Below are 25,544 nucleotides of genomic sequence, written 5' to 3' on the forward strand. Positions count from 1 at the left end.
TGTAATTATTCCCTGCGTTGTTTACATAGACATCAGTCTGTACCAACTCCTACCTGAGCAATGCATCGTGGGGTTCTCCTGGTTAATGGTCTGGTGTCTGTAGATGCCTACTGGTTCGGTACTGCGTATCACCTCCTTCTTTAAACAACGCACCAAACATTAACCAGTCCTTTCCCCCTCAAGTAATAACATTCTTGTAAAATGTTCTAACCCCCCCCCCTTTTCATTTGGTTTTGACCCCAAACTGGTGCTTTAAACGTTTGAGGTGGTTTGGCAAAGCAATTTGTGGACAATAACTCCATGAAATATATTATATATATTACTAATTCATACAAATACCCTATAGAACAAAAACAAAAATATGACTTGCCTGCACTTAGGTAAATAACACAACGAGAGAAAGAAACACACGTAGGCTCTTTTGGATGTTAGAATTTTTTTTTTTGTATCGTGTTTGGCTTCCAAATCTGGAATAATCAATGTTGTTTTTTTCCCATCTCCAACAAGCTTCACAGCAATGAATCCATTTAAGACCTTGTGAGTGATGTTCGAGTTATGTGCCTCGGCATGGGGTAAACAGCCAAAAAAGAAATACATTACATTTGTACAATTGGGAGTGGACAAACATTTAAAAATGTTAAAATTCGTACAGACTTCACGATGTTGGGGTGTAAAGGTGAAATGTTGCAAACATTCACTGTAGGTAGTCTTTGTCTGGAGGGTCTACACATTGGTTTACTTATGGAACTAAACCAGGGAATCCAAAAGGATTCCTTGGCAAAAGGATTCCTTGGCAAGAACTTGGACATAACTCCAGCTGTAGCCAGGAGCTAGAACGTGGAGATAACGTCATCCTTAACCGTGAGCTAGAACTTGTAGATAACTCCAGCCCTAGCCAGGAGCAAGAACTTAGAGATAACTCCAGTCTTAGGAGCTTAGAACATGGAGATAACTCCAGCTGTAGCCAGGAGCTGACCGCAGCTAGAGCTTGGAGATAACTCTTGGAGAGGACCATATGGGAACATGTTAGAGTGTATGTACCAATTAACCTGTAAATGGAAGATGTTATTAAATTATTTTGATGAGCCTTGTGCTTGTTGTTCCTCTGGGCCTTTGGTTTAGTTACCCTATTTTGACAGTTTGAATTTTATTTATATTGAATAAGTGAGATGGAGAGTCTAAAGGTTTAATTTTTGGGGAATTGAATTGTTGAATCTTGTTTAGGTGCTCACCCTTTTCCATACTAATTTGGACTCTAGAAAGCTTCTATATTTTTAAGGATCCTTCTTAATCTTATAGTCTTACTTAGTTACTTTTAGAGGTCAATGACAGAGTGGTTAATGTTTGAGAATTCATATAAAAATACATTGTTGCTGAAGTCAGATTTGCGACATATGAATACGCGGATACAAACTAGTTAGATGCTAACGACTTAATTAATGACTCTCTAGTCATCGTCGTCATCATCGTCATCGTCGTCATCGTCGTCATCGTCGTCATCGTCGTCATCGTCGTCGTCGTCGTCGTCGTCATCGTCATCATCATCATCATCATCTTCTGTGTTGATATCTCCTTCCAAAACATCTTCAATCCAGTCTTCTAACTCGTCCACTGAGGGCAGATCCTCCTCATCATCCATGTCCATCCAGACACTGTCAGCCTGGGAAGAAATATATCAATTGCATCAGTTTGCCAAACCATATTAAGAAGCTTACAAAACACGAAGTCAAAGCCCATTCTTATATGTGTTATATTTTCTTTTGCATCTTGGTTTTCCTTTGGGATATTAGCACCTGACCTTTCCAATGTGTGCTCTTTGTAGGTATAAGACAGCCAAAGTAAAACACCAAAACCTTGAGTGATTTTAGGTACCTCCTATTGTTCCCATGGAGTATTTTCTGCAGAATAAATCAATCCTAGGCTCTAGTCATGTGACTCAAGTAAAATCTACTGATAGGTTAAAAGACAGTTACCATAGAACCGTTGTTACAGTTTGTGTGTTGTGTCTATGCTTAAAACTGTTAGGAAAGAAGGTCGGTATCTACAGATGTAGAATGTGAAGTTTTTATACCGATTTTTTTTTTTTTTTTTTTTAAATCCCTTGAAAGGGAGCATTACGAATTGTAACAGCATATTGAGTTTTCTGAACTTTTCAGTGTGCCTAGCCCTACTATACACAACGGTGCCTTTTATTTAAACATTTTATTTTCTAAATTGGAAAATGTGCCATAAAGAAACCAGTAGGTGATATCGTTTTATAGTGAACTTATACAGCAGTGAGCTCTTCAAATATAAGAAGATGTGGCGAGCCGCCGTGTCACACCGCATTATACCAGCACAGAACATTGCAGGGAAAAGAAGTAATTAGATCCCGATAAAACAAGCCAGCAGTGGATGGGGATAAAAGGAACCAGAACAAATGGAAAATGGTAAAAAGCATGTAGGACAAAAACAAAACTGCAAAAATGCTTTTATCGGAGCTCGTTTCTGTATGGTGTAAAGCCAGGAGGCCAGCCGATGTGCTTTTTAAGAGGGCGTGAATAAGGAAATGTGCAGAAAAAGAGACAAAAAACTTAAAAGGTTAGTACAAAAGCACAAGGAGGCAAAGATGGGAATTGGAGAGGCTTGCTAACGATACAAAAGAAAAGGAACCGCAAAAGTAATGGTCAATTCCACCGCGAAGAAGAATATTAGTTTGTCCAACTTCATGGAGGGAGACATGCAGTCTATTGGGTGGTGAGGGATGACTGGATCCTAGAAGTCACCCTACTGAAATAGACCTTGCTTTCTGGAGCTGTACAGCTGACACCTAAGGGGCCATGAACATCATCAGCTGAGACCAGATAAAGGCTGCTTTCTTGGGGGCATTGGAAAAATAACTTTGGCTTCTTACTAGCCCTTTAAAATAGATCTACAGTAAAGACTGTACATATTTAAGGGATTCTGAAGAGCAGAAATTAGCATTAGGATGAAGTCACACCCGGTAGAAGGTAGACATGTCCGCCAGCGCACTCATTACGGAGCAGCCATACCTATCGCGGTGAATGTCATTGTTAGAGTTGTCAGTTGACAGGTGCCATGTCTGCCTCACTTTAGCCCCTTCTGATATCGCTTTCCAGTAAGGCAAGGCTCTGGGTGAAGGCCAATTATCAGGCTCAGACAGCCAGCTACCATTTGTTGCAGCCATATCGAAATGTCCCTCGTTACCCTCTATTTGGCCGTTATTCGCCATACCGCACCCTCTTCTGTCCCAACACAATATCCTGACTAATACAGGGCTTTGTGGAATACTGATTGTCACTTTGTTTACTTACATCGGTAACGTTCACTATACCAATATGAGGCCGGGAGAGGTCAATGCCAAACTTCTCCTCCCAGTATGGAATCAACTAGAAGATACAAACAACAATGAGAAACATGAATTATTCCGTCAATCTCCTATAAGTAACAAAGATTGATGTTTCATATGGACTCCCATGATTGTTCATCTCACAATTTAATCTTGATGCTTAAGGCTCGTTGTTCTGCAAACCCCATGTATTTTGGTGTAAACATAAACCGGATCCCAAAGCCATGACATTTAGGACCCTTTATCAAAACTGGCCACAATGGTGTTAGAAGTTGTTTTACGTACGCCTAAGGCCAATGTACCTATTCAAAGCTACGGACTTATTGTATTTACTAAATGCAACTCTGTGTTTTGATTCTCCACATACGGTGACCGGCGGCTCTTACCAGTGGGAAATCTTCTGGGTCAATCCAAATAATACTGAGATCTGGGTTATCTGTGTTGTCTTCTGCAACTTCTTTGAGGATTTCAAGGAACTCATAACCATCTGTATAAAGAGAGTGGTTCGGTTAATACCTCCAAAGTGAATATTGTAAGCCAGTTTCTTTATGGAGTACATGGCCAAGCTGTGTATCTGCTTTACGGATTATTGCCGTTCTAGAATCGGCAGTGCCGGGACTGTGTATATATATGGACTATGGCAACAGTCTAGACCTTTCAGTAGTAGAGAGGGATTTTTGTGCTGGGTGTATACTGCTTGGTGCTTAGAGACTTCAGTGTGTAACATGAGGTTCTGAGTGCCTTTTTAGCGCCCAACATTCGTAGCTCCAGCGTAGGGCAGTAGTGCTGTCTAGCGGTCTTTGAGATCTACATGGACTTTTTCATGGTGATCACTTCATCCTCTTTTTAAACCCTAAAAAACAAGCGAGGCATCGATGTACCTATCACCTACGCAACCTTTACTTCAATTAAACTTATTAGCTATTGGAATGTTGGAAAGTGGCTTTGTGTCCAGACGCTATAAGCGCTCTATACATCTTCATAGGCTGCCAGTGATCATACGAGGAACCTCAGCCATCGGACCGCTAAGCCACAGCCCAAATATGCAGGGCTTATGTTTCATTGGCGCTTACTTGGGGTAAAATGGACTTGAAAGTTCTCTAAAAATGGTTCTACAGCCCAGCGGTGATACTTGATACCCAAATGGAACATTTTGCAAGAAAGGCCATTCATCCCAGAAAAATTATTATAATTACCAGGGTCGTCTTCTTCTGCGAAAGCCACGATGTGGATTCCATTCAGGTCGTCTTCCTGTTAACAGGACACACATTGTGAAAATCTTTGGACCCCAAGCCCCCATAGCACGGAAACGATATGTCTGATGAGTCAACAAATTGTATTATATTTTTAATCACACATTTGTGCTCCCAGCATCTGCTTGTACAGATAGATAATACACAAGATCCCCCCACTTCTTTCTGTTAATCGTTAAATTATTGGGCCTTGTTCTACAACCAGCATAGGACTTGGAAGTGGTTGGGTGCATGAAACATGCACCTTGAATGACAATGGGAAAACAGAGTTCTGTGACAAGGAGTCTTGTCACAGAAAGTTCGGACAATCAGATTTCATAAGTAATTTTGAAGTTCTTGCCCAAATCGTGTCTCTACTCATCCCCTTGCGGTACCTGTGAGTCAGCGGAGGTATTCCCGTAAGAATCCAAGAACCTAAGAACACGTAGTATTTGACATTAAATGTTCTTCACTAGATGGGCTGGTGTCTAAGTAATTACCAATGAGACATCCGAGGCAGGAAACCTGGTAATTATTGTCTAAACCTCTCGTGGAAGGTTTCAAGTAGTGGACGGTGAGGCTGATTTAAGTAACTCGCTCTGCACTTTATTAATCTGCCTGGATCTGTCTTTCCAATCTGTCATTACTGCTCCATGGGACTTCTCAGATACGTCAACATGGCTCATCTCGTTCCTGGATCGAGCATCGAGTTGCCTGGGAAACCTGAAGCTGAGAATATTGCTCTCCCATCGCTCCTGGGTTTCTTATCACGCCTGCATTGGTCCCCTACGGCTCATCATAGACCTACTGTTCCCACTTTTAAAGAGGAGGCACAATGTGTTTGTGCTGTTAATATAACGCTATACACCAGACAAGGGTCTGTTAAGGTGTTTCTTAGCGCTGGTAACAAATAATTATGGCGCGTAGCGGCAATAGCCTAGGAGAATCCATTCTGATTGGTTTAGGCTGGCAAAGGACTTACTAGGACCAGCTATGTTTCTGCATTTCCACCTATAGCCACTAGGGGCATCTAGAGCATAGGGTGTATAGTGGCACTTATGCAGTATTTGCCTATAAGTGAACCAGGTTATGCACATCATCACAGTGGGCATGATTGGAACAGGGGAGGAATAGTAGGTTCTCCATAATGTTGGCAGGGTTGAATTTATTGAATAAATAGTGAATAATAATAGTGCATTCAGTTTGAGGACATTGTATAGATTAATACAAAGCTTGATACCTCCTGTGAGTGTGATGTGTATCAGCGTGTGCTGCTGCGTGTGTATGTACTGTCATATATTTACCTAACACGAGCGTGTTTTTATGGTTTTTATGCTGCTTCTGCCTAACTACTCATCTTTGTCATTTATAGGCAGTGGAGTAAACGTCTATTGCAAGAAGCGTTTGTTCTCTGAGAAAGACAGACAGATTTACTTACCCAGGTCTCATACATACTGTCTGGATGAAGCTTCCTCAGAGTTGGCCTACAGAAAGGAATTGGAATAGTAAATACACAGGGAAACCACCTCCATGCAATGAATGGGTGAAGCTGCCATTTTTCATACAGTAGTATAAGTAGAGGTTGTTAATGTATCTTAAAAAAGGTTCAACAGATCCTATACCTCCTAAGTGTACCTATTTAGTCTCGCCAGTCTCTCTCCTAAATGCCTGATGCCCCTTTTTCCTGCTCTGATGCCCCTGTTTTCTTGGCGCTCAGAATGTTTGCTGGGTATGAGGGTATCACAGGGTTCTACATACTTAAAAGCCCCGATAATGTGTATAGAAACAGCAGGAAACGGCTTTATAAATTAAACAGGGCCAATAAAACCCCATTATTCTCCTTTATTATAAAGTCTGCCTTAGATGGGTCTCTTGGTTCAACACAAAATGAACTTGGTCACTTGTGTACGGTGTGTTAAGAACGTCATTATTACACCGTTTGTTGCGTGGCTTTAATGTGACAGATCCCGGTCATCCGAGTCCCTAAAATATTATCCACCGCGACGTAATAAGGATAATAAAAAAGATAATTAAGTTCCCTCATCCTGTGGCTGCTCTGAAAAAGCTCCATTTTAAAAACCCTATTAGAAGCCTGTTTATTAAAACCTTTGAATAAAAACTGGGTCAGAGCTGAAATGACAGCTTCGGCCCAGATAATTTGGAATGACGTCTGATAATACTGCGAAACATAATGTTCCCGCATTGAGCCAATATCCACGGAAAAGATTTGGCCTTTTAGAGTCTGTAATTTTTTTTTTTATACCTATTTTTTTTTTTTTTTTGAAGAAAGCTTTTTAATGCAGAATTGAAAGAAACATTAAATAGATTTTTACATTAACATGTAGTGTGTGTGTTTTTACGTAGTGATACATTGTATATACTACGTAACCAAAGTCTCCATTTTGCTATAAATTAAAGCTGCAACTTTCCCCAAATTTTCTAGTTCTATACCCTTATTAACCCTGTAAGTGTTATAAACCCAGTTTATTTATATTCCTGTTCTCAGCATCTACATGATTATTCCTCCCCATTTTGGTATCCCTCCCCCTGTTAAGTTGGCGATTGGTTGCATGGAGTAAAGTTCCATGGGGGTAAACTTTGAAACTAAATGTATTCTGCACTTATCAAAAAAAGAGGCTGAAGAAAAGGAGACGGGCACCTTCATGGTGCGACAGTCCTGCGTGTGGTTAAGACTCAATCCTTTGCCTTCACAGGGTAGGATACCTGGAGCTCTCCTTCTTCTGGGGCGGGGTTCATTATGATCGGGGGCAGGACTAGCTGGAGGGGCAGGGAGTAGGTGTGGTGGTCACATGCCACTCCCCTGCGGTGATAGCAGAAAGTGGCCCAGACACCTAGGGAAGCCGTGCCCAGAGACTCCTGGTCAAGACCAATGAGTGCCCAGGTATGCCTGTCTTATGGGCTCCCATTCTGAAACCCTCAGCGGATTCACCGCTTAACCCGACCACACGTGGACATTAGTGAACACACGCCATTCACAGTGAATACAGGAGTGAATTCTACTAACATGACTGTCCCTTTAAGTAAGATGATACAATCTTCAAATGCTAGAGGGGTGATATGCATCCCCGTCCTGTGATTAAAGGGTTAAATGCAGAGCGGCACCGCCAGCGTTATAACCCCCCATTTCGGTAATCTACGTGAGCTGGAAGGCATTGGATTTGAGTGCATTACAGCGAGCGTCTCGGTGCTGAGAGCCTCTCGCACGGAAAAAGCGTGCAAAAAAGCATTATTAAAGGGGGAAAAACACAATAATAATGTTATTTGCTCTACGAGCGGTTTAAAGGCCTCGCTGTCATAGCAACTGAAGTCTCTGAACTGCCAATATTTAAAGTGTGTCTAAGAAGCCAGGCTTTCATCTTGTGCGCTCAAAAACAAGACGCAAGGAGCCTTCTGCGCTCAGATCTTTAACCCCTCGAAGAAAAATGGCAGGTATAATAAACATGCTTATTGTCAGGGGCATTTCACATACAGGTGATGTTATTTTGTACATATATGTATATAATTACCCCAAAGTATGGCTTATTACTCTAAACACCATTTATATAGATCTATTTAGTGTACAGAACTGTAGAATTAAACAGATAACATGTCAGACGCTAATTACTTGAATTTGCAGTTTGTACTGATCCGGTATGTTTTTCCTATATATATAAGTCCTCGAGTTAAAGCGTGTAAGAAGATGCATTCGGCACAACTTCAAGCTCATTGAATAAAAAAAGCGAACTGCTCTGCACGAAAATAACTCAAACCGGGAACTAATGACAAAATAACAGGGCAACAGCCTCCCGGAGGGAGAGATTCTATTGTTACTGAAATAGAGAAAACTGCTTAGAAGTCGCTACACAAAAAAACATCACGTAGCGCTTGGTTTTCGACTCGGGTGGCCAGCGTGTGGAAATTAAGCCGTCGTTTCAACGCCCGTGAGTTTGGGACGCGGAAGGAAGGTATTCCAGAATTGATTTCTAGAATGCCCTGGTTAGACCAGAAAAGTTCCCAGTCTTCCGATGTCCTCCTCTGTATCCCAAGGACTTTACCTTCAAGATCCAAAGACGAGAGAGACCGGAATCTCAATAAATGTCCTGGATAGTATGGCTGCTTATTCTTAAGGTGGAATCCAACATGTTTGTATTTATTTTGAACCTGCCATATATTAGATATAATCAAACCTGCCCACCTTCTGGGGAGATTCTCCTGGCCATTTTTCCCCACCAACCTATACCATTTCTTCTTGCCCGTGAACCGCTTACGGACAAGAGGAATAGTCAGGACATCCGCGGGAAGTCTTTTTATACTATGTTAAAGCCCCCATGAACCTGAAGTGTTGTTGGGTACATTTGGCTCAGTAGGAACCTCTATAGCTAGATATGGATTGATCCTTCAGATCCTTGGAACTCAAGGTCCGTGCAAGATTCATTGACAGGTCCACCACGTGGAAAGCTTATCTGATCCGCTGGCTTTGCCCCAGTTTGGATCTCCCTAACTCTCTCGATTTATCGAATATGTACAAAATTGATTGTGAACGGCAACTCGTACGCAGCATGTGATCGGATAAGCACCGTGATAGCTGTAGCTGAAGGTCTACATGTTAACCAGCTCTCTACACCGTGCTGTATACACAAACCTATGATCATCAACCAGACAAGGCTGGCCGGATTAAGTATTGCCAACCGTAACTAACCCTTCAGGTTCTAGAATGTCCAAGTTGATACCAGAGCATTGGCAGTAAAAGTGGCAGCCACGTGAGGGGGGAAAACACGCAAAATGATGAAGCTGAGTTATTAACATAAATGTTTCTATGGCAGCCAAATTGCTTTCTGAACTGCCATGGCAACTGCACCATCCAAAACAGCAGCCTCTCAACCTTATTTCAGTGATGGGCCAATTATGCGATCATCTTTTAATTCTACTTGAAATTTGCAAAAAGCTGTCCAGAAGTGGCTTTTAAAAAAGCAGATGATAGTTTTCACTCATAAACTAATAATAATAATAATAAACTGCCTAAGCTGTGGATGATGTGTTCTAATTTATTTGATTGTCTACTGAACAAAACAGAATACCTGAAACATCTCATGTAAATTGGGTGAAAAGGTGGAGAATACATAAGCATTAAGTGGGCTCATTAAGCCCATCCATGTTTTTACCAAACTAAGTTTGGAAACTAAGTTGCAATCTAAAGACACTTATACAATATGCCTAAATCATCAGTTTAGGGATTGCACCTCCTTTAGGGCTGTGATGGACCTCTTATGGAGAAGCCACTATTCTGTGTGTTTTGGTGGCCCCGGTTTGGCTAGCTCTTTGCAGATGCTCTTACCTCTTGTGCAGATGCAGGAAGTCCACAATCTCCTTCTCGCTGTTGGGCTTGTTGGGAATGGTGACTGGTTCATCATGGAACGGCTCATAGTAGTCAATCTCGTTCAGTTTGAGAGTCAACTTCTTGGCAACCTAGAAGAGACAGAACAAGCAGGGCCAAACGTGTCAAAAAAGTACGGCGGAAAAAAGATTCCAAGGCTCATTGAGCTATCGATATGTGCGCATCCTATCGTCATATACCATGCTTTTATAGAGAGACAAACGAGACTCTTTTTAAAACTTCCCACAATCATTACTTTTTTATGCATAACTCCTAATGTCGAGGCCCTCCTGGCCCTCCTACGTTTTAGTCATGCATTATGTGGATGTGAAGCGGAGGGTCCCTTTAAGTCCGAGCGTGGCACACGCGCTTACCTTGCTGTCAAAAGTGGCAAAGAATGGGATGTAAGGATGGAATTCCTCAGCCGCATCTTCAAAAGCCTTGTAGTCTGGAAAACAAACGTATGATGAGTTAATGCGGTTGGCATGTAATCTTACAGCAAGGTGACCAGGTGGTTTCAAAATAGACCACAAAGGACAACAACGTTCTCCATTAAAGAGAACACCTGGTCCCTCCGGTCTGATAATACACCCTGTCATATACCACTTTGCCTGTAGAGCTTACAGTCTGATCGGTGGCATGCAGGCCTAGGAAGTAAAACATTTCTGTAAAACTAGGTATTGTGGCCAAAAAAGATGTCTTCAAAATATACATCTAAACGCCGTTCCGAATCTGAAATAACGGTTTACCCATTTAGCAACAATTCTTTCTAGAAATTGTTCTTTAATTATGTCAGATTTTGTTTCATTTAGAATTGTTGCAGGGGACACTTCATTCCCTTGTGACACGTAGGCAGGAACTCATTGGCTGTTGCCTTACAAGCTGAAAATGCCTATTAAAGTTTTTTGCGTTGTTTTCATTAAGGTCCTGCCAATGACAGATCAGCTAGGGTTTCAATGTTTACCATACTAGGGAGCTCAACTGATGTTTGTAAGCTCAATTGATGTAAGTGCCTCTTTAAAGAGGGCTCGTCCGTTTATGTATTTCTCTGTATGTTTTATATAGCAGGCTTCTAGCACCGATCGAAAGGGGCCAGCAACGCGCTCTGGTGCCGAGGTTTGAGTTTATCAGCTGTGCATTATGGCTCCTGCATTATTAACAGGGCCGTGAGCGGCATCAGTCTTCCCTTACGTATTATTGCATTACCCGCGTCAGGACATTTGTACAAATAATTTATACGCAAGTGAATCAGACTTACACGTAACGGTGGTGTGGACAGGGGCCACTCCACGTGGGACTTTTTTATTTCATTCAAAAAGTTATATCTGTACAGAGCTGTAAATGCTCGGTGTCGGTACCCAGGCATTGATACCCTGTATGTGTATTTTCCATGTATTGGAATATTTTAAATGGCTGGCTATGCCCATCCTGGTCTGATGGTTCCTCGCTGTAAACTGACAGCACTTTGTGGATACTTTTGGTCCCTGCACTGATATCGGAAATCGACGGAAGTCGCGTAAGAGGACATTAAGTTAGGGGGGTTTTCCACTTAAAGGATCATTTGTCCAGTCCTTACTTTTAATAGAGCTTAATCATTCTTCTTAAGAGCCAAAAATGACTGCCCTTTCAAGACCTCCCAACATTCCTGCTGACCGCGTGGGACACTCGTGGGACCCCTGGCTTCATAAAATGTTCTGACCGGTTTCCTTCTCGGGGTTCGGAAGTCACTGCTTTTTGGGCCCCCATAAAAAGTCATTTATCTTCATTGCGAATATACCCTGTCTCTGGAAGGAATTTTGAACTATACAAATTAGCTAATTCCCATGATCCTCTTTTTTCAGCAGCACCCACTCTCTTGATTCCGAAAGCCTTCTCCTCTTTGGAGAGGTGGGGAGACCATTTGTCATCGGTCCTGTTGCCAAGAGTCCTAGCAAACTAACGATAGTACTATAGGCTCCTAAAACACAGTGTGTTCTTAAATGGATCCAAGCTTTGGCAATTACTTTTATCATTATTTACAAAAAAGCTATTCCTTTTGCCAAATTAGACTCTTATTGCAGCTAATACAAGCGATGCTCGGGGCTTTTAGCCATTACGGAGGCTTTCGGATCATGCTTTTGTAAAGAAAATTATAGCAAAACAAGCAGGCTGTACAGCGGTGTCCTATTGGCACTTCAATTGTGCCGCTAAGGGAGAAATACCCGGGTTGTTTTGTTTTTTTTTACACAAAGGACTTGATTCACTAAACAGTGCGTCGTAGTCAGATCGCCTCTTTACGCAGGACCATCTTGGCTCTAATGAAGGTGAAACTAGGGTTGGACCTTCATAAGTGATAATCCGTTTATAATTGGTCATTTTGGTTTTGTGGGATTGACTTTGCTACCTGATCTTTGGCCAAGAATTGTGGGAAATGTAGTCCAAAGTATCTGGAGTTCTGCTGATGTCTGCAGGCTTGTGCTTCCCAACATGCTTTCTGGCATGTTTATAAACCTCTGCGTGTCATTTTGTGTCTGGTCGAATGAAGCCCTGACAGTCACTCTGCTGACTGCGTAAATTTGCTTAATTCCCCCTTTCAGATTATTGTCAGTGGGTCTGTCCATTAACCTTTTCATTGTCCCGCAGTCCAACCACAATATTTTAGCTAAAACCATATGAGTTCATACAGCTTCCAATCATTTACTTTATGAAAGTATACTTATCACGTCCCCCCATGTTCCACCTGATGTAGGAGACATATAATTTGATAAATGTATCCACACTAGATAAGTGAAGCAGTCTCCCGGCAGTGGTGGTAGAGGCTAATCCAATGAGGGTATTAAACATGCATGGCATAGGCATATGGCTCCAGAATCTAAGACGAGACCAACAACTGATGAAGGTTTGGGTCTTTGCTGCAGGAAATAAGGAACAGACTCGACGGGGGGCTGAATGGGGCCGAACTGCCGGCAAATTGGATGTTTCTCTTACAGTGTCTCTACAATACACGCGGCTCCCTGATCACGCTCCATATCGGTGGCTCAGACCGCCTTTCTATGGGGATCTACCGAGCCGTATACTATAAGCTGACTTTATCCCCTGCACACTGCATTTCATGGACACGGAAATTCCTCTACGGATTGAAAGTCCTCTCTCAGCACTTCCAAAAGTTCACACTTCATCCCACTGAGCCCACGTCAGAGCTGGTTCTGTTTCATTCCCATATTACATCCATTTTAAACCAATAAATGTTTATTATGATAATAAATTCTAGCAGCCATTTCTACACCATGAATGCCCGACTGATTTATGTAATGTTTACAGTTGAGAGATCCATGTTATCATTAAAATTGGCCAACGTTATCACTCGGACCTGCGAAGTCATTAGCCCCGTTGGGTTTACCCTTCGTACTCACGTTCTGACTCTTCGTTCTTGAAATATCCAATGAGTTTGGGCTCATCTTCAATATTCTCAAAGGCAGCAAGTTCATGGCTTCCATCGATGAACTCAACTGGATCTTCAAGAACCTAAAAGAAAAAGTTACACTTGAGTCTACGCAACGTTAACCACAGGTGACCCAACAAATAACCTTTATTATTATTTTTCTGGCCATTCTGATTCATTCCAATAGTCACCTGACAAAAAGAGAGGCCATTGATTAGTTGAAAGAATGTGTTGCCATAGCAGCTCTTTCTAATCTTTTGGTAAACATGGACAACACCACCATGCGTCTCCAGTGTCTTTTGGGCATGCAATTGTTGAATGTCTGCATTAATATCCTGTTTGGGTCAGAGTGCGTTTCCGAAATGGTAAAAAAAAACACGTGTCTTCCGCGCGAAAAGGGATTTGGTTCGTTGTAGAGATTGCTCTGCGATATCTCCCGGCTTTCGCTGGGTTCGGAAGGTGTAATTGGGGTCAGTGGGGATTTAATTCTGTAAACACTGGCTGGATTTTCTGTCTGCCTTCGTGTATGTGAGTGAGATCCGTCGGCAGGAGGAATATTAATTGTCATAGAGGATGTGCGAAATCACAGATGGATCCTACCCTGATATTCTGTATGTAGAAAGACCATTGTCTTTACTTTCCCCTGCCTATAACTTTATTAACCCAAGCCCTGGTTTTCTAACTCCAGCTCAATTCCCACCATACTCCACCACTTCTCCTTATCCAGATCGTGGGATCCTTCTCCGGCTCACATTCCCTGATTTGTCTGACCTACCCTCATCTACAATCTCCTCATCTAATATCTCCTCAGATATCTCCTTAGACCTACCCTCATCTAATATCTCCTCAGATACCTCCTTAGATCTACCCTCATCTACAATCTCCTCATCTAATATCTCCTCAGATATCTCCTTAGATCTACCCTCATCTAATATCTCCTCAGATACCTCCTTAGATCTACCCTCATCTAATATCTCCTCAGATATCTCCTTAGATCTACCCTCATCTAATATCTCCTCAGATACCTCCTTAGATCTACCCTCATCTACAATCTCCTCATCTAATATCTCCTAAGATACCTCCTTAGATCTTCCCTCATCTAATATCTCCTCAGATACCTCCTTAGATCTTCCCTCATCTAATATCTCCTCAGATACCTCCTTAGATCTACCCTCATCTAATATCTCCTCAGATACCTCCTTAGATCTACCCTCATCTACAATCTCCTCATCTAATATCTCCTAAGATACCTCCTTAGATCTTCCCTCATCTAATATCTCCTCAGATACCTCCTTAGATCTACCCTCATCTAATATCTCCTCAGATACCTCCTTAGATCTACCCTCATCTACAATCTCCTCATCTAATATCTCTTCAGATCTACCCTCATCTAATATCTCCTCAGCCTCCCAAACAAATATATTTTTCATGGCTAATGTCTCAGATTAGGCAATTTGTTGGTCACATATCCATTACTCTGTCCTGACCATATCACCCTTCTCTCTTTCAAGGTTTAACTTGCCTGTTGCCCCCCCCCCAGTGTCCCTCATCTTTTCCCCTTAAGCTTTTGTAGCCTGGTGGCCCCACTAATCCTTCATCATTCTACATCTGTGGTATTATTTATGGGAGCTCTGACTTACATCCAGCAGGAATTCCACCAGCGTGTCAGCAGAGAATTCGCCATCGTATTCGATCACCTCGTCATCCTTGAAAACATAAATGCTGTCTACTTCGTCTATTCCTGAAGGATACGACAGAATGGGGAGAAAAACTCAAATCAACTCTTTTATCCAGTTTGTGAAAATCATAGAAAATAACCCTCCAGATTACATGTATGACTACAGGAGACCCCCACGCTTCGTGGGGAAAAAGTAAAACTGGTTGGAGGAGGGGATGAGCCCCAAGTTTGAGCATCATGGACACTTTGGAATCCAATGACTTGGAATCCCCTCCCAGGATTCAGCTCAAATAATTTTACCCACAAAGCGTTGCTATCCTTACAAAGAATAAACATCCTTTTTGGTGGACACAGCCCTTGGATGAAGAAGTGATAGAGGGGAGACGGTCCTCCAGGACACAGCCATCCCCCACCTAATGAACATCATGTTCTCCCCAACATTTATCTTTACAACCATTAATCTGATTGGACAATAAAAAGCACAAGATGTAGGTAGTTTACATAAAGAAATGTATTCCTGATGGAACTCAGCGGTGACAGGTCCACTTACAATCGGTGGGAATCTAGCGGGTTTACATTCCCGCCGTATGGTAATATGGCCTTTGCGATATTGCATTATAATGAAATACAAATGCTGCCGGTAGTTGGGGTTTCGTAGCGCAAACCTTCATGTATTAGACTAGTATGAAACCTGCAGTCTGTATCTCATTATAGACTCAGAATTACCGAGAACTAAATAACATAATTATAACGCTGTCATTCTTTAATTAGTTTGGCGGGAAAAAAAAGGAATATTCTTTAAGCAGTGAAGCCATTGGGAATAAAAATATAATTATACATTTTTTGGGTCTGCCCCAAATTGTGGAGGTTCACAAAATTTACATAAAATGAAAAAAAAAACTACCAACTTAAACTACATCTGTTTCGTATAGAAACTTCAACTTTCTGGTTTTTTTATTAAAATAAAATTGAGGAAAAAAAATTCTATATTCCAACATCTCCATATTGATAACGTGCGCATCTTGATGTTTCTGTGCACATAAAATGTGGTTTTGTGCATATATCAAAAGTTTCGAAATGTTCAGATGTTGGTAATTGCAAGCTCTTGGGGTCCAGCACACCCCTTAACTTGATAATGTCCTAAACATTGCAAGCTTGTTGGCAAATTGCTGCCAGCTGGGCGCTTTCCATCCCCAGGACATCTGCCGGCAGCTCTGCTGGGAGTTTGCACGGAGTGAAATATTTGATCAGATGGGTAATTTTTATTTGGGGTAAATAAAATCTCTTTGCAATCTGCCGGCAGGAATTTAGAAGTCAATACGGGAGAAAAGCCAAATTGAAGGTGTTTAGTACCCTTTATAGACAAATTAAGCTACCTAAGCACAGACTTTGTACAAATCAACCGCCAGAGGTATTACTCGGGTTCTTTTATGGGTGAAAGGGGGCAGTTAAGAGGTTCACCTTTTGGAAGAGAGTTTGTATTTCTATGAGAGTGTAGTGGTTACATGGAATAGCCTGCCAGTTGTAGCCACCCCTAGGAACTGGGCTATTGGTATGACAACTGGTTGGAGGGACAATAGTTTATAATCTGGAGCGGAGGGAATGGAGTTTGGCCCCAACCCCTTTTATAAGTCAGTATACCGTCTATGTTATTTTGTTGAATTCTTTTTGGGGTGGGGTGAAGTATTTCACCCTAACTTTCATATTCTGTGTTTTTAAGTCAGACTTGTTATGCATCCTATTTGCCTCCGTACTTTGTGCTCCGGCACTTAATGAGTCTGTCGCTCCCCACCGCCACCGTGTTTATCAGGTGCCACACACCTTCCATCCATCTTTAATTACACGCCGTCGCGGGAAATAATTATTTTCTCTGTCAAGCAGGTGCACATGTGAAGATAAAATCTCCCCACGAGAACGTGTTTTTCCTCAGTTAAAATCGTATACCTGGGCGTACAGATGATCTCTCGGAGGGAAATGATGCTGAACGTGCAGCCTGTTTGTTAAATCCAGCGAGATTCTATATTGGAACCACACGGCTTCGCAGAAGGAGCGATGGCTCCACTAGACATGTTATTAGGGAAATTATGCTCTTCCATACCTACCATCTTTCCCGTGTACCACTAGATCACATGAGACGTGACGTTTGAGCCACAATTCACCATAACATCTCAAAGAGAAAAAAGCTTTATGTGTCCCTCAAGAATCCATTCCAACAGTGCAGAAGCCTCTATTTCCTTACATGAGCACAGGTGGATCGGTCAGACAGAGACAGCCACCTGTGCACATGCACACTCGAGGAAGAGAATTGCATTGACAAGCCATGGTCTACGGGAGAATGACCACAATCCCACCAATTCTCAGGCTCGTTTTACCATCATGTTGCTCTAATTCAGATAATCGATAACCTTTGGACGTTTAAAAATAACACATTGCATGGAAAGACTTCACCAAAGGAAATCCAACTTCCCTGAGCCTGCAAAGGGAGGCCGAGGAAGGAAGGATGGGTGTTGGAGAAGGAGAAAAGGAAAGTGACAGACACCTCGTTAGGGATAACGGATGCAGAAACACGGACGTCTCTACCCAATGATTATTTAAAAATAATATAAGTTTAGACTAAAAAAAAGGATTATCCAGCATGAAATATCAAATAATGCAAATTTTCTTCTAATTCTTAAACAGCTCTTATTTTACGTGTCTACCTTCTCATTAGTCGTGCTGCAGGTGAACAGCTAAACACTACTCCATGCTTCTGCTTCCCATATCAAGGACCTACATGACTCCTGGCAGAAAAGATCATGGTAGGGATCATAGAGTTTCCTGGCGACTTTATAGACTTATGAGTCCTCTCTATGGTTTCTGAGTCAATAAGGAAAGCAAGATCTCCAACAAGGACCTTCTCCATCTGCCCAGGGAAGCACAAAGGAGACTTAGCTGCCCTTTTGTAAAAAGAACTGCCGAAGATGCAATGTTTAATCCAATAATACCAACTTTTTTTTTTTTTTTGAAAGGTTAAATTAATTCTACCCAGCGTATGATACAAAATAGGAAAAACACAATGACTCGAGAATGTTGGAAACGGCAAACCTAACAAAGTGAAGGTCACCAAGCATGTGCGTCTTAAAATGTCAGCGTAGAAGAAAGTGTCAAAAACTCTCCACTAACAAGACATTTTCACGCGCTAGTGACAGGCGGACCGGTGTACCTGACACATCAAAGAAAGACGACAAACCAAGCGGCTGTTAGGGTTGGCCGTGTTAATGACTCCTCGGTGCCTTCCCGTTCACAGCGACAACCCTCCAGCTCGCCGCAAGGAGGTTAACGCAGTGTTAATTCCGACGCCTCTTAATTATGATAATGAGGAGCGGAGATTCAGTCTGACTGGGAGAAATAATGGCAGGTTTTCCGACTAGACACACGTGGGAAAACTCCAACTTCATTATGCAGTGACAGTAACGTCCCCCGGGTGGTATAATCAGTCATCAATACCACACGGAAAGACTCCCTATTCTATACAATAATTTTGTAGAGCCCGGATAAGGTAACACAAGTGAAAAGATGGTGTGAGCTGAGGAGCTTACATTCTATTTACTTTCCGAGCTACACCGCTGGACACCTGGCACGGAGGATGATGTGCAGCTCTCTAAGTTTCACCTAATCATAGCCATTATTAGGAAAAAATACTTGTCAGTTTTGTGTTTTCTACAAATTGCCTTTCTCTCCAAACCTGCCAAGTGGGATAGTCCCTCTAGAACCGTAGTCCGTCTATCCCTATTTGTTTTCAAATATCTCTGGCATGTCGTGAGCGCTTTAGCTCAAATAGAATAGGCCTTGTTATTATAATATCTTTTGTCATCGTGGTGCGGATACGTCATCCACAACACCCACGAGAATCGTTTCCAGCCTCTTTACGCTTTCTTCATATATGAACCTGCGCTTCCTATATTCCCAGAAAACACCACGTGGGGCTGGACCTCGACTCTTCCTGGAAACTTCTCCCTGATTTTATGGCAAATAAGCCCCCGGCGTGCCGCCAATCACCCACCCAGCCTGCGGGTATTTCTTTTTAAATTACGTCTACCTGAAATATGGTGGAAATGGCTGAACAGCGAAGGTTTTCACAATAATAGTGCAGCTGAACATTAGGATTTCCTATGAAAAGGTGTTTTTTGTTCTACTTAAGACCCCCCCCAGGTCAGTTACTTTCACGGTTCTCTGTGTCTTGAAGAATGGGTACGTTCCAGCCACGGAGATTACAAAAAGTTTTGGGGTGAGTTAGCTTTTTAGCTGCTATAAATCAGAACCTATTCTTATAGCGGAATCTGCTTATTCGCTGGGATTCTACATCTAAGGACAGTTTCCATGACGATTGAAAATGTTTTCTGAAAACCCCCTCCTCCCGGCGGCTCTTCCCCGGTGAAGCGGGTTCGGGGATGTCTGCGTGCGATTGACATGTACTTATGGTTACCAGGCAGTTTGCGGAGTGTGTGTATACCTTTAAATGTCCGTACGGCTTGTCTCACGGGGGCTTTTCTGCGGTACTGGGCTTTAAATTCTGAAGAAGGTTTGTGAGATGTATAAAGACTGGTAGACTCAGGTACTCTCATTAGATCACGTTAATTAGTAACTTCAAGGGGCTGCTTTCATTTAAATTGTGGGCCCTAAATAATATTTAAGCAGGACGGGGACGTCAGGATTATATCAGTGAAGATACGTTTTGGTTTGTAAAGTTGATGCGTTGTTATCTGTTTGGCCCCTCTCCCTCCCTCCTCCCTGCAAAACATTATGTTCTTCTTCAAAGCCCCGTCTCCCCCCCACACCCGGTGTTAGCGGAATAGATGTCTCTATGGTAACCGCTTGTTTCTCTTTTTAACATTAGTTGGTCCAAGGCTTTAATGTCAGTTACCTGGTCCCCACTTGGGATTGTTTATGGAAAGAAAAATTAAACCCTGCTGCCGCGTCGTCGTAGCTATGAGCCAAAATGTAGATTCGGGCAAAACAACAAAAAAAAATCCATTTTGGAGCCCATACCCTACCCCCCCAACACACACCCCTGCCCCTCATTCTAAGAGTTTAACCCCTTTCACACTAGAACAGGCTCCCTACAGAAACCTTTGCTGGTTGGCGAGTCGTGATACAAACATCACCCAAGTCAACAGAATGATCATCTCGGCGGCTGCAGGGCCTCCTTACACCGTAGCAGGTGTGTGAGTTACAGAAGCCCCAAAACCCCGGGAATAGGGAATTCTGTTAAATAGAAAGACTTGTACAGGTAAGCGTTAAAATTTATTTAACTCTAAAAATCGGGAGAGGACTTTTCTGGGGGACAGGTAATTACTGAGGGGCCAATTGATCCCTTGTGTTGTGGCGTGCGCTTGTGACGCACCTGTGTGAGTAATCAGCAGCCATTATTCTGTGTGCATCTATTGTCTCCACCATACAAACAATTACATAGATCAGGACAGGGACATTGTATATCGTTCAGGATCCTGAGCCCCAAAGCATACAGGCCTAAGAGTTATTACACAGGAGTCTTGTGCTGTGTCCAACTACTACCACCACCACACCTAGCACCGTGTCCGACCCCTAGAAAGCCTTGTCTTCCATCCTTTTCCTGTAGACCCCTGAACTATTTCCTTCCCCCTCAGACCTGTGTATCTGCCCGAGCAGAGCCTTGGCCTGAATCCTACCTCTGGAGAGCCCTGTGCTACACTGTGCCCCCGAGGAGCCTTGCGCTGCACCCTGCCCCCGAGGAGCCTTGCGCTGCACCCTGCCCACGAGGAGCCTTGCGCTGCACCCTGCCCCCGAGGAGCCTTGCGCTGCATCCTCTCTTATCAGAACTTTTAGCTTTTTTCTGAACAGATCGGTTTGAGAAGTTATTGTAGGAAAGGCAATGATTACATTGTATTAATTTAGATAAAAAGCCGGTATACATTCAGAATATTTCTAAGTGAGATTTATATACACTACAACTATTTCATTCCTACAAGGAGAATATGATGCCCCACTCCAAATGAAAAGCTTTACCTATCTGATGCACAAAAACCCTCTGCAAGCGACACCGGCCTAATTCCCGCTGCTCTGTCACGGATCGCATGGGACCAGACTGCCCCCTTGTGGTGAAACCAGGCTGTTTTTTTTTTTTACTGTAATGTGTACAGTAACCCACGACGTTATAGCTGCTTTATATAATGTTGCTGCCGTAAGCGGAGATCCCTCTTCTACATCTCAACACTTTACATACTAACCCTTAAGAACATTTTTTTGAATATTTCTCTTCTGGGTTCCCCCAAGACGTAAAAAAAGCATTATTATCTAAGCAGTAAACAGCTGTAAAGGGCTGACTCTCTGCTTACGTTGTATACACACGGAGAGCAGCGAGTTGTTTAAGCTGGATGGTCATTAGAACAGAAAAAAAACAATGAACATTCCCTTTTATGTAAGAATTTGCCTCGTTCATAGGTTTGCCGGGAACGCTTAATTGTCACGTGACCGAAAAGCAGGCAGTGATAGGTGCGTGATTGACTCTTAACTTACCCAGTTTTTTGGCTACGGCCGTATCTTTCTCCGAATCGACCAAACCAAATCCCACTCCTTTATCCTCCAGGACTTGGGCTGCTAACTAGGAAAAAAGAGAAGAAGGAGACAGAAAGAAAGGAGAGGGAGAGAGAAAACGGATGTTTTCAGTGCAGGTAACAGCAGAGAAACGCGTCACCAGCCCGGCCAGAAATGCCCACGCTAAATAATTTTTTTATGTTGCTGAGGATTGTGAGAGCTGTGGTTCACAAAATACTGACCTCTCAGAATATGTATATATATATATATGTACCAGTAAGTAGGGACTAGCTCTGGAAACCTGGGAGAGCTGGGAGCTATAACCTCAGATTACTGCCGTGCCAAAAATAACATTTGGTCAATTTGCATAAGAAAATGAAAACTTGTTTTTATCGCTAACACAGAAAATTTTGCTCCCGCTCTCCCGCCTGCCTTCCTTGACACCTCGTTCTCTCGCGTGAGAGCGCCCACCGAGACGGCACGGCAGCTGTTAGTCGCAGCCTTTAAAGGGGAACAGACCTATTTCACCGTTTGTCTGCTCCGGTCTCCAGCCATAGCCGCTCTGCCCCTTTAAATGTGCGAATGTAACATTTTTGTTTTTTTAACATTTTTAAGGCATCTCTTTATTGGTAGTCATGTGACACAGGGAAAGGACCTTGTTGCCATTGCGGCACAGTAAAAGTTTCCTAAAGTCTTTGAGCTGAATTTAGTCATGGCGTGCGCCTTTCATCCAGAACCTGGGAGTTCTCGATGTCACCGTGCAACGCAGAGAGTCTCCCCGCACGGGGTGTCAGGCAGAAGCTTTATAAAGGCACTATTTTGGATTCTTGGAAGGGGCAGCGTGTTTGGTGTCAGGCGAGGTCAGTCTCTTCCTAAGCCTCCCGAGCTCGGTTTTCAGACCGTAGGCCATCTGGAGCAGGCGTCCGCTGGGGTACATTTCCCCTGAATGCGCATTTCACCCTGTAACCTAAGGAGGGGCACAATATTCCAGCCAGCTCCCATTCCAGCCTCGCTTCATCTGCTACGGGCTTTTATTGGCCACAGGGACCGGCCTCCCCAATTGGCTGGCCTCCGCTGCATCGAGGGGGGGGGATTCTTTTCCTGGAGTCAGCGGACACCCAACTCAGCTCTACACAAAACCTTATAAAGGTACAGGAGATGTGCCTCAGATCTAATTATCCCTTCTCAGGGTACCTCTAACAGACTGGGGCTTGACTGTGCCCTGCTTAAGCTTAGGTGAGCGAGCTATAGCATAGAATCTCTCGCTCACCTGTGATGAAGCAGGTTTACCGTCTAAATTAACGCGACCAGGCCTTGTTTTTAAAGGTGGGGCGCGTGTTACAAACAAACACATCCTAAAGGGGCGGATTTGTTTTTACAGTAGCCCTGAAGTGTGTGTATTTCAAGCTTCCCCATCTTATTATTTAAAGAGAACCTTTCAAACTTTAATGGAACCCAACTTTAAATGGAGCTGGAGCCAACCACATACACCACGGTACCCCAAGTTACCCCTCCTCTCTATTAATCTATTTTAATCCCTCCCCACCACCACCAGGTAACATGCTGACCCCGCACCTTCTGTTATTACATTTTGCCCTACTACACAATGTCATTTTTTTCTAGTGGGGGCTTTTAAACACAATGGACTCCATTAACACAACTGTTCATTCCTCAAACATGTTCTTCTTCCCAGTGTCTGTAAATTACATTTTAGAGAGATCATGTATATATTCTGATTAATTTAGCATGAATTAAGAGTCATTAGGACACCACTGGCCGGAGCAATTAGTCTCCATTTTGCCCCTGTCACGATGTTTTATGACAAGTGAATAGAGCAAAGTCGTAGGCGATTAATACCTGTTGATAGATAATCATTTTATGGCCGGAATTTCACATGAAGAGAGCAAACAAACCAAACGTTGTCCGGCAAGTCATGATACCTTTCGGTGGGCCAACTCCAGTATTCCTAACTAAATATTATCGTGAAATAAGATATGTGCTTGTTCTTAAGACTTCTATTAAGAACAATAACAGTAAACGTATAACAGAAAATAAGTAAAATCACTTATGAAGCTTTGTAATTATGCTCAGAACGCTCTTAAACCAGACGAGGTGGCCTCCATGGTGGATCTTTAGCTGCTGTTGAACTCCACCTTGGTTCGTGGTCTAAAGTTAGATCATGATGGGTGTATTTCAACAACAGCTGGACACCCGCCATTTGTCTTCCCTCCATCATAAGGTGAAGTGCCTTCAAATCGACCGAATATATAGAGTAATGGCTGAGATTCTAACACCGAAAGACACTGCAACCTCCAACATACCTACTTATTTAGACATTGGAAGACTGGGTTATGTTGGGACAGGTTAATCATCCACTGTGCGTAGTGTGTAAGTACATGTTTATAGAGAGGGGTTAAGAAAGCCATTAGTATACATTCACTTTGTACCTCCAAAATAAGCTCCTCCATCTCAAACTGTCTCTGGGAAGCCTTATCGTCCTCAATGGGCTCATGGTACAGCAAGGCCAACACCTCGTACTTCTTCAGAGCAGCCTTGTAGTTCTTCAAGTTGATGTTGATCACCCTGTCCTCCCCGTCATACTCTGGGAAATCGAGTCCGTCCTCCGCCCGGGCACCCAGACCCGCCAGGGCGAGGCACAGAGCTGCCAGAACCAGCCACGGCCCCTTCATCCTCTCGCACCTTCCAAGTCAACAACTCACAGATTCAGGTCCCCTTTCTCAGGTCCAATTTAAAGGAAAGTCCACAGGGGTGGGAGGATAAAACCAAAATTCCCTTCCCCGCCCCTCTAGGTAATGGCAGTTGGCTGGGTTAAGAAGCAGGTCCCCTGCTGCAGTAGGGTGGAAGCCCCCTTTGTTTTACTTGGGATCGGTGGGGAACAGCTCCCTGAGCAGATTGAGATGGGGGCGAGAGTCTGGGGAAGAGTGGTGGTCACCTTCCCAATGTGCAGAAACTGAAAAGCAATGGGAAAATCTGACACCCAGGCCATAAAAGAAGATGAAGGGACTGGATAGGAGGAGGTCATCAGGGTGGGAGGACCATCTCCTTCTGACAGCCTGGCACCCTGGGCATTCGTCACTTGCACCCCCCACCCTCCATTCCCTGTCTATATATGTCTATATGAGATCGTTTGACTAATATACTTGGCAGTAACGGTTTCTCCTATTACCAGACACAGCAGAAGCAGCCTGCACACGGAGGCCGGTGGCCAAACCGCACCAACGCACACCGGTCTCTTACCTGGCCGATTAAAGGTGCCGTGCCACTTAAACATCAATTGCTGCCTCCTACATGCTAAGCAAAGAAACCTTAACAGATCTGTCGTCGTATTCTTTCCTGGAAACATTTAATCGCACACTGAAACTTGTATGGAGCTTTTGGCAACGACCTATCAGTGCGGGCTTTGGTGTCACATGACAATTCTTCGTTCCCTGAATAAAATATAAAGAATTATTTCCAGGAAGGGTTTGGGCATTCAACAGTACAAAAAATGATTGTTCCGATGCTGAATGTAGTTATAAAACTGCAGGAAAGTAGCTGGAACGTCACCTTTGTTGGTAACTTTGACATTTCTTATTCAATTTGTTTTCGTGAGTGGACGTTACTTATGATATTAACGTGCGTATGGGTTAATGAAACCCTCGGACCTTGCATTCTAGCCGGTTCTCTTCCAGTAAGGAATATTTCTAAATAACCAGAAATTGACCTACATTCTGCCACCCTTGCTGGGTAGCTGTTCCCAGGATCCACCTCCCTTTGCCTAAAGCAATATATCAACACGTGAACCTTTTACACACGTGAGACGTGTTCTGGACACGTGTGGCATGTTATATGCCGTTATGATAACAGGTTTATATTCTAGAAATGTTTCAGGCGGAGCAGTTTGCGCTGCCGTACGGACTTGGGACTGAGTGTTCCTC

The 25,544-nt window shown here is 43.1% G+C and overlaps 1 protein-coding gene across 1 annotated transcript; it reads right to left on the reverse strand.

Annotated features, from left to right (window-relative positions):
• Positions 1–1,350: 1,350 nt before the first annotated feature.
• Positions 1,351–24,296, reverse strand: LOC149280524 (calsequestrin-1-like). The gene is made up of 11 exons (XM_089500448.1): positions 24,054–24,296; positions 21,589–21,673; positions 15,017–15,117; positions 13,348–13,459; positions 10,330–10,403; positions 9,917–10,047; positions 6,020–6,065; positions 4,546–4,600; positions 3,736–3,836; positions 3,315–3,389; positions 1,351–1,660 (listed from the first exon to the last, which is right to left on the reverse strand). Exons 1-11 carry the CDS (start codon positions 24,294–24,296, stop codon positions 1,448–1,450), a joined length of 1,236 nt encoding a protein of 411 aa, XP_089356574.1. The 3' UTR covers positions 1,351–1,447.
• Between the last annotated feature and the right edge of the window lie 1,248 nt (positions 24,297–25,544).

Source organism: Sceloporus occidentalis, unplaced genomic scaffold, assembly GCF_023333645.1.
Source record: "Sceloporus occidentalis isolate IW3139 unplaced genomic scaffold, rSceOcc1.0.p SCAF_155, whole genome shotgun sequence".
NCBI classification, from domain to species: domain Eukaryota; kingdom Metazoa; phylum Chordata; class Lepidosauria; order Squamata; family Phrynosomatidae; genus Sceloporus; species Sceloporus occidentalis.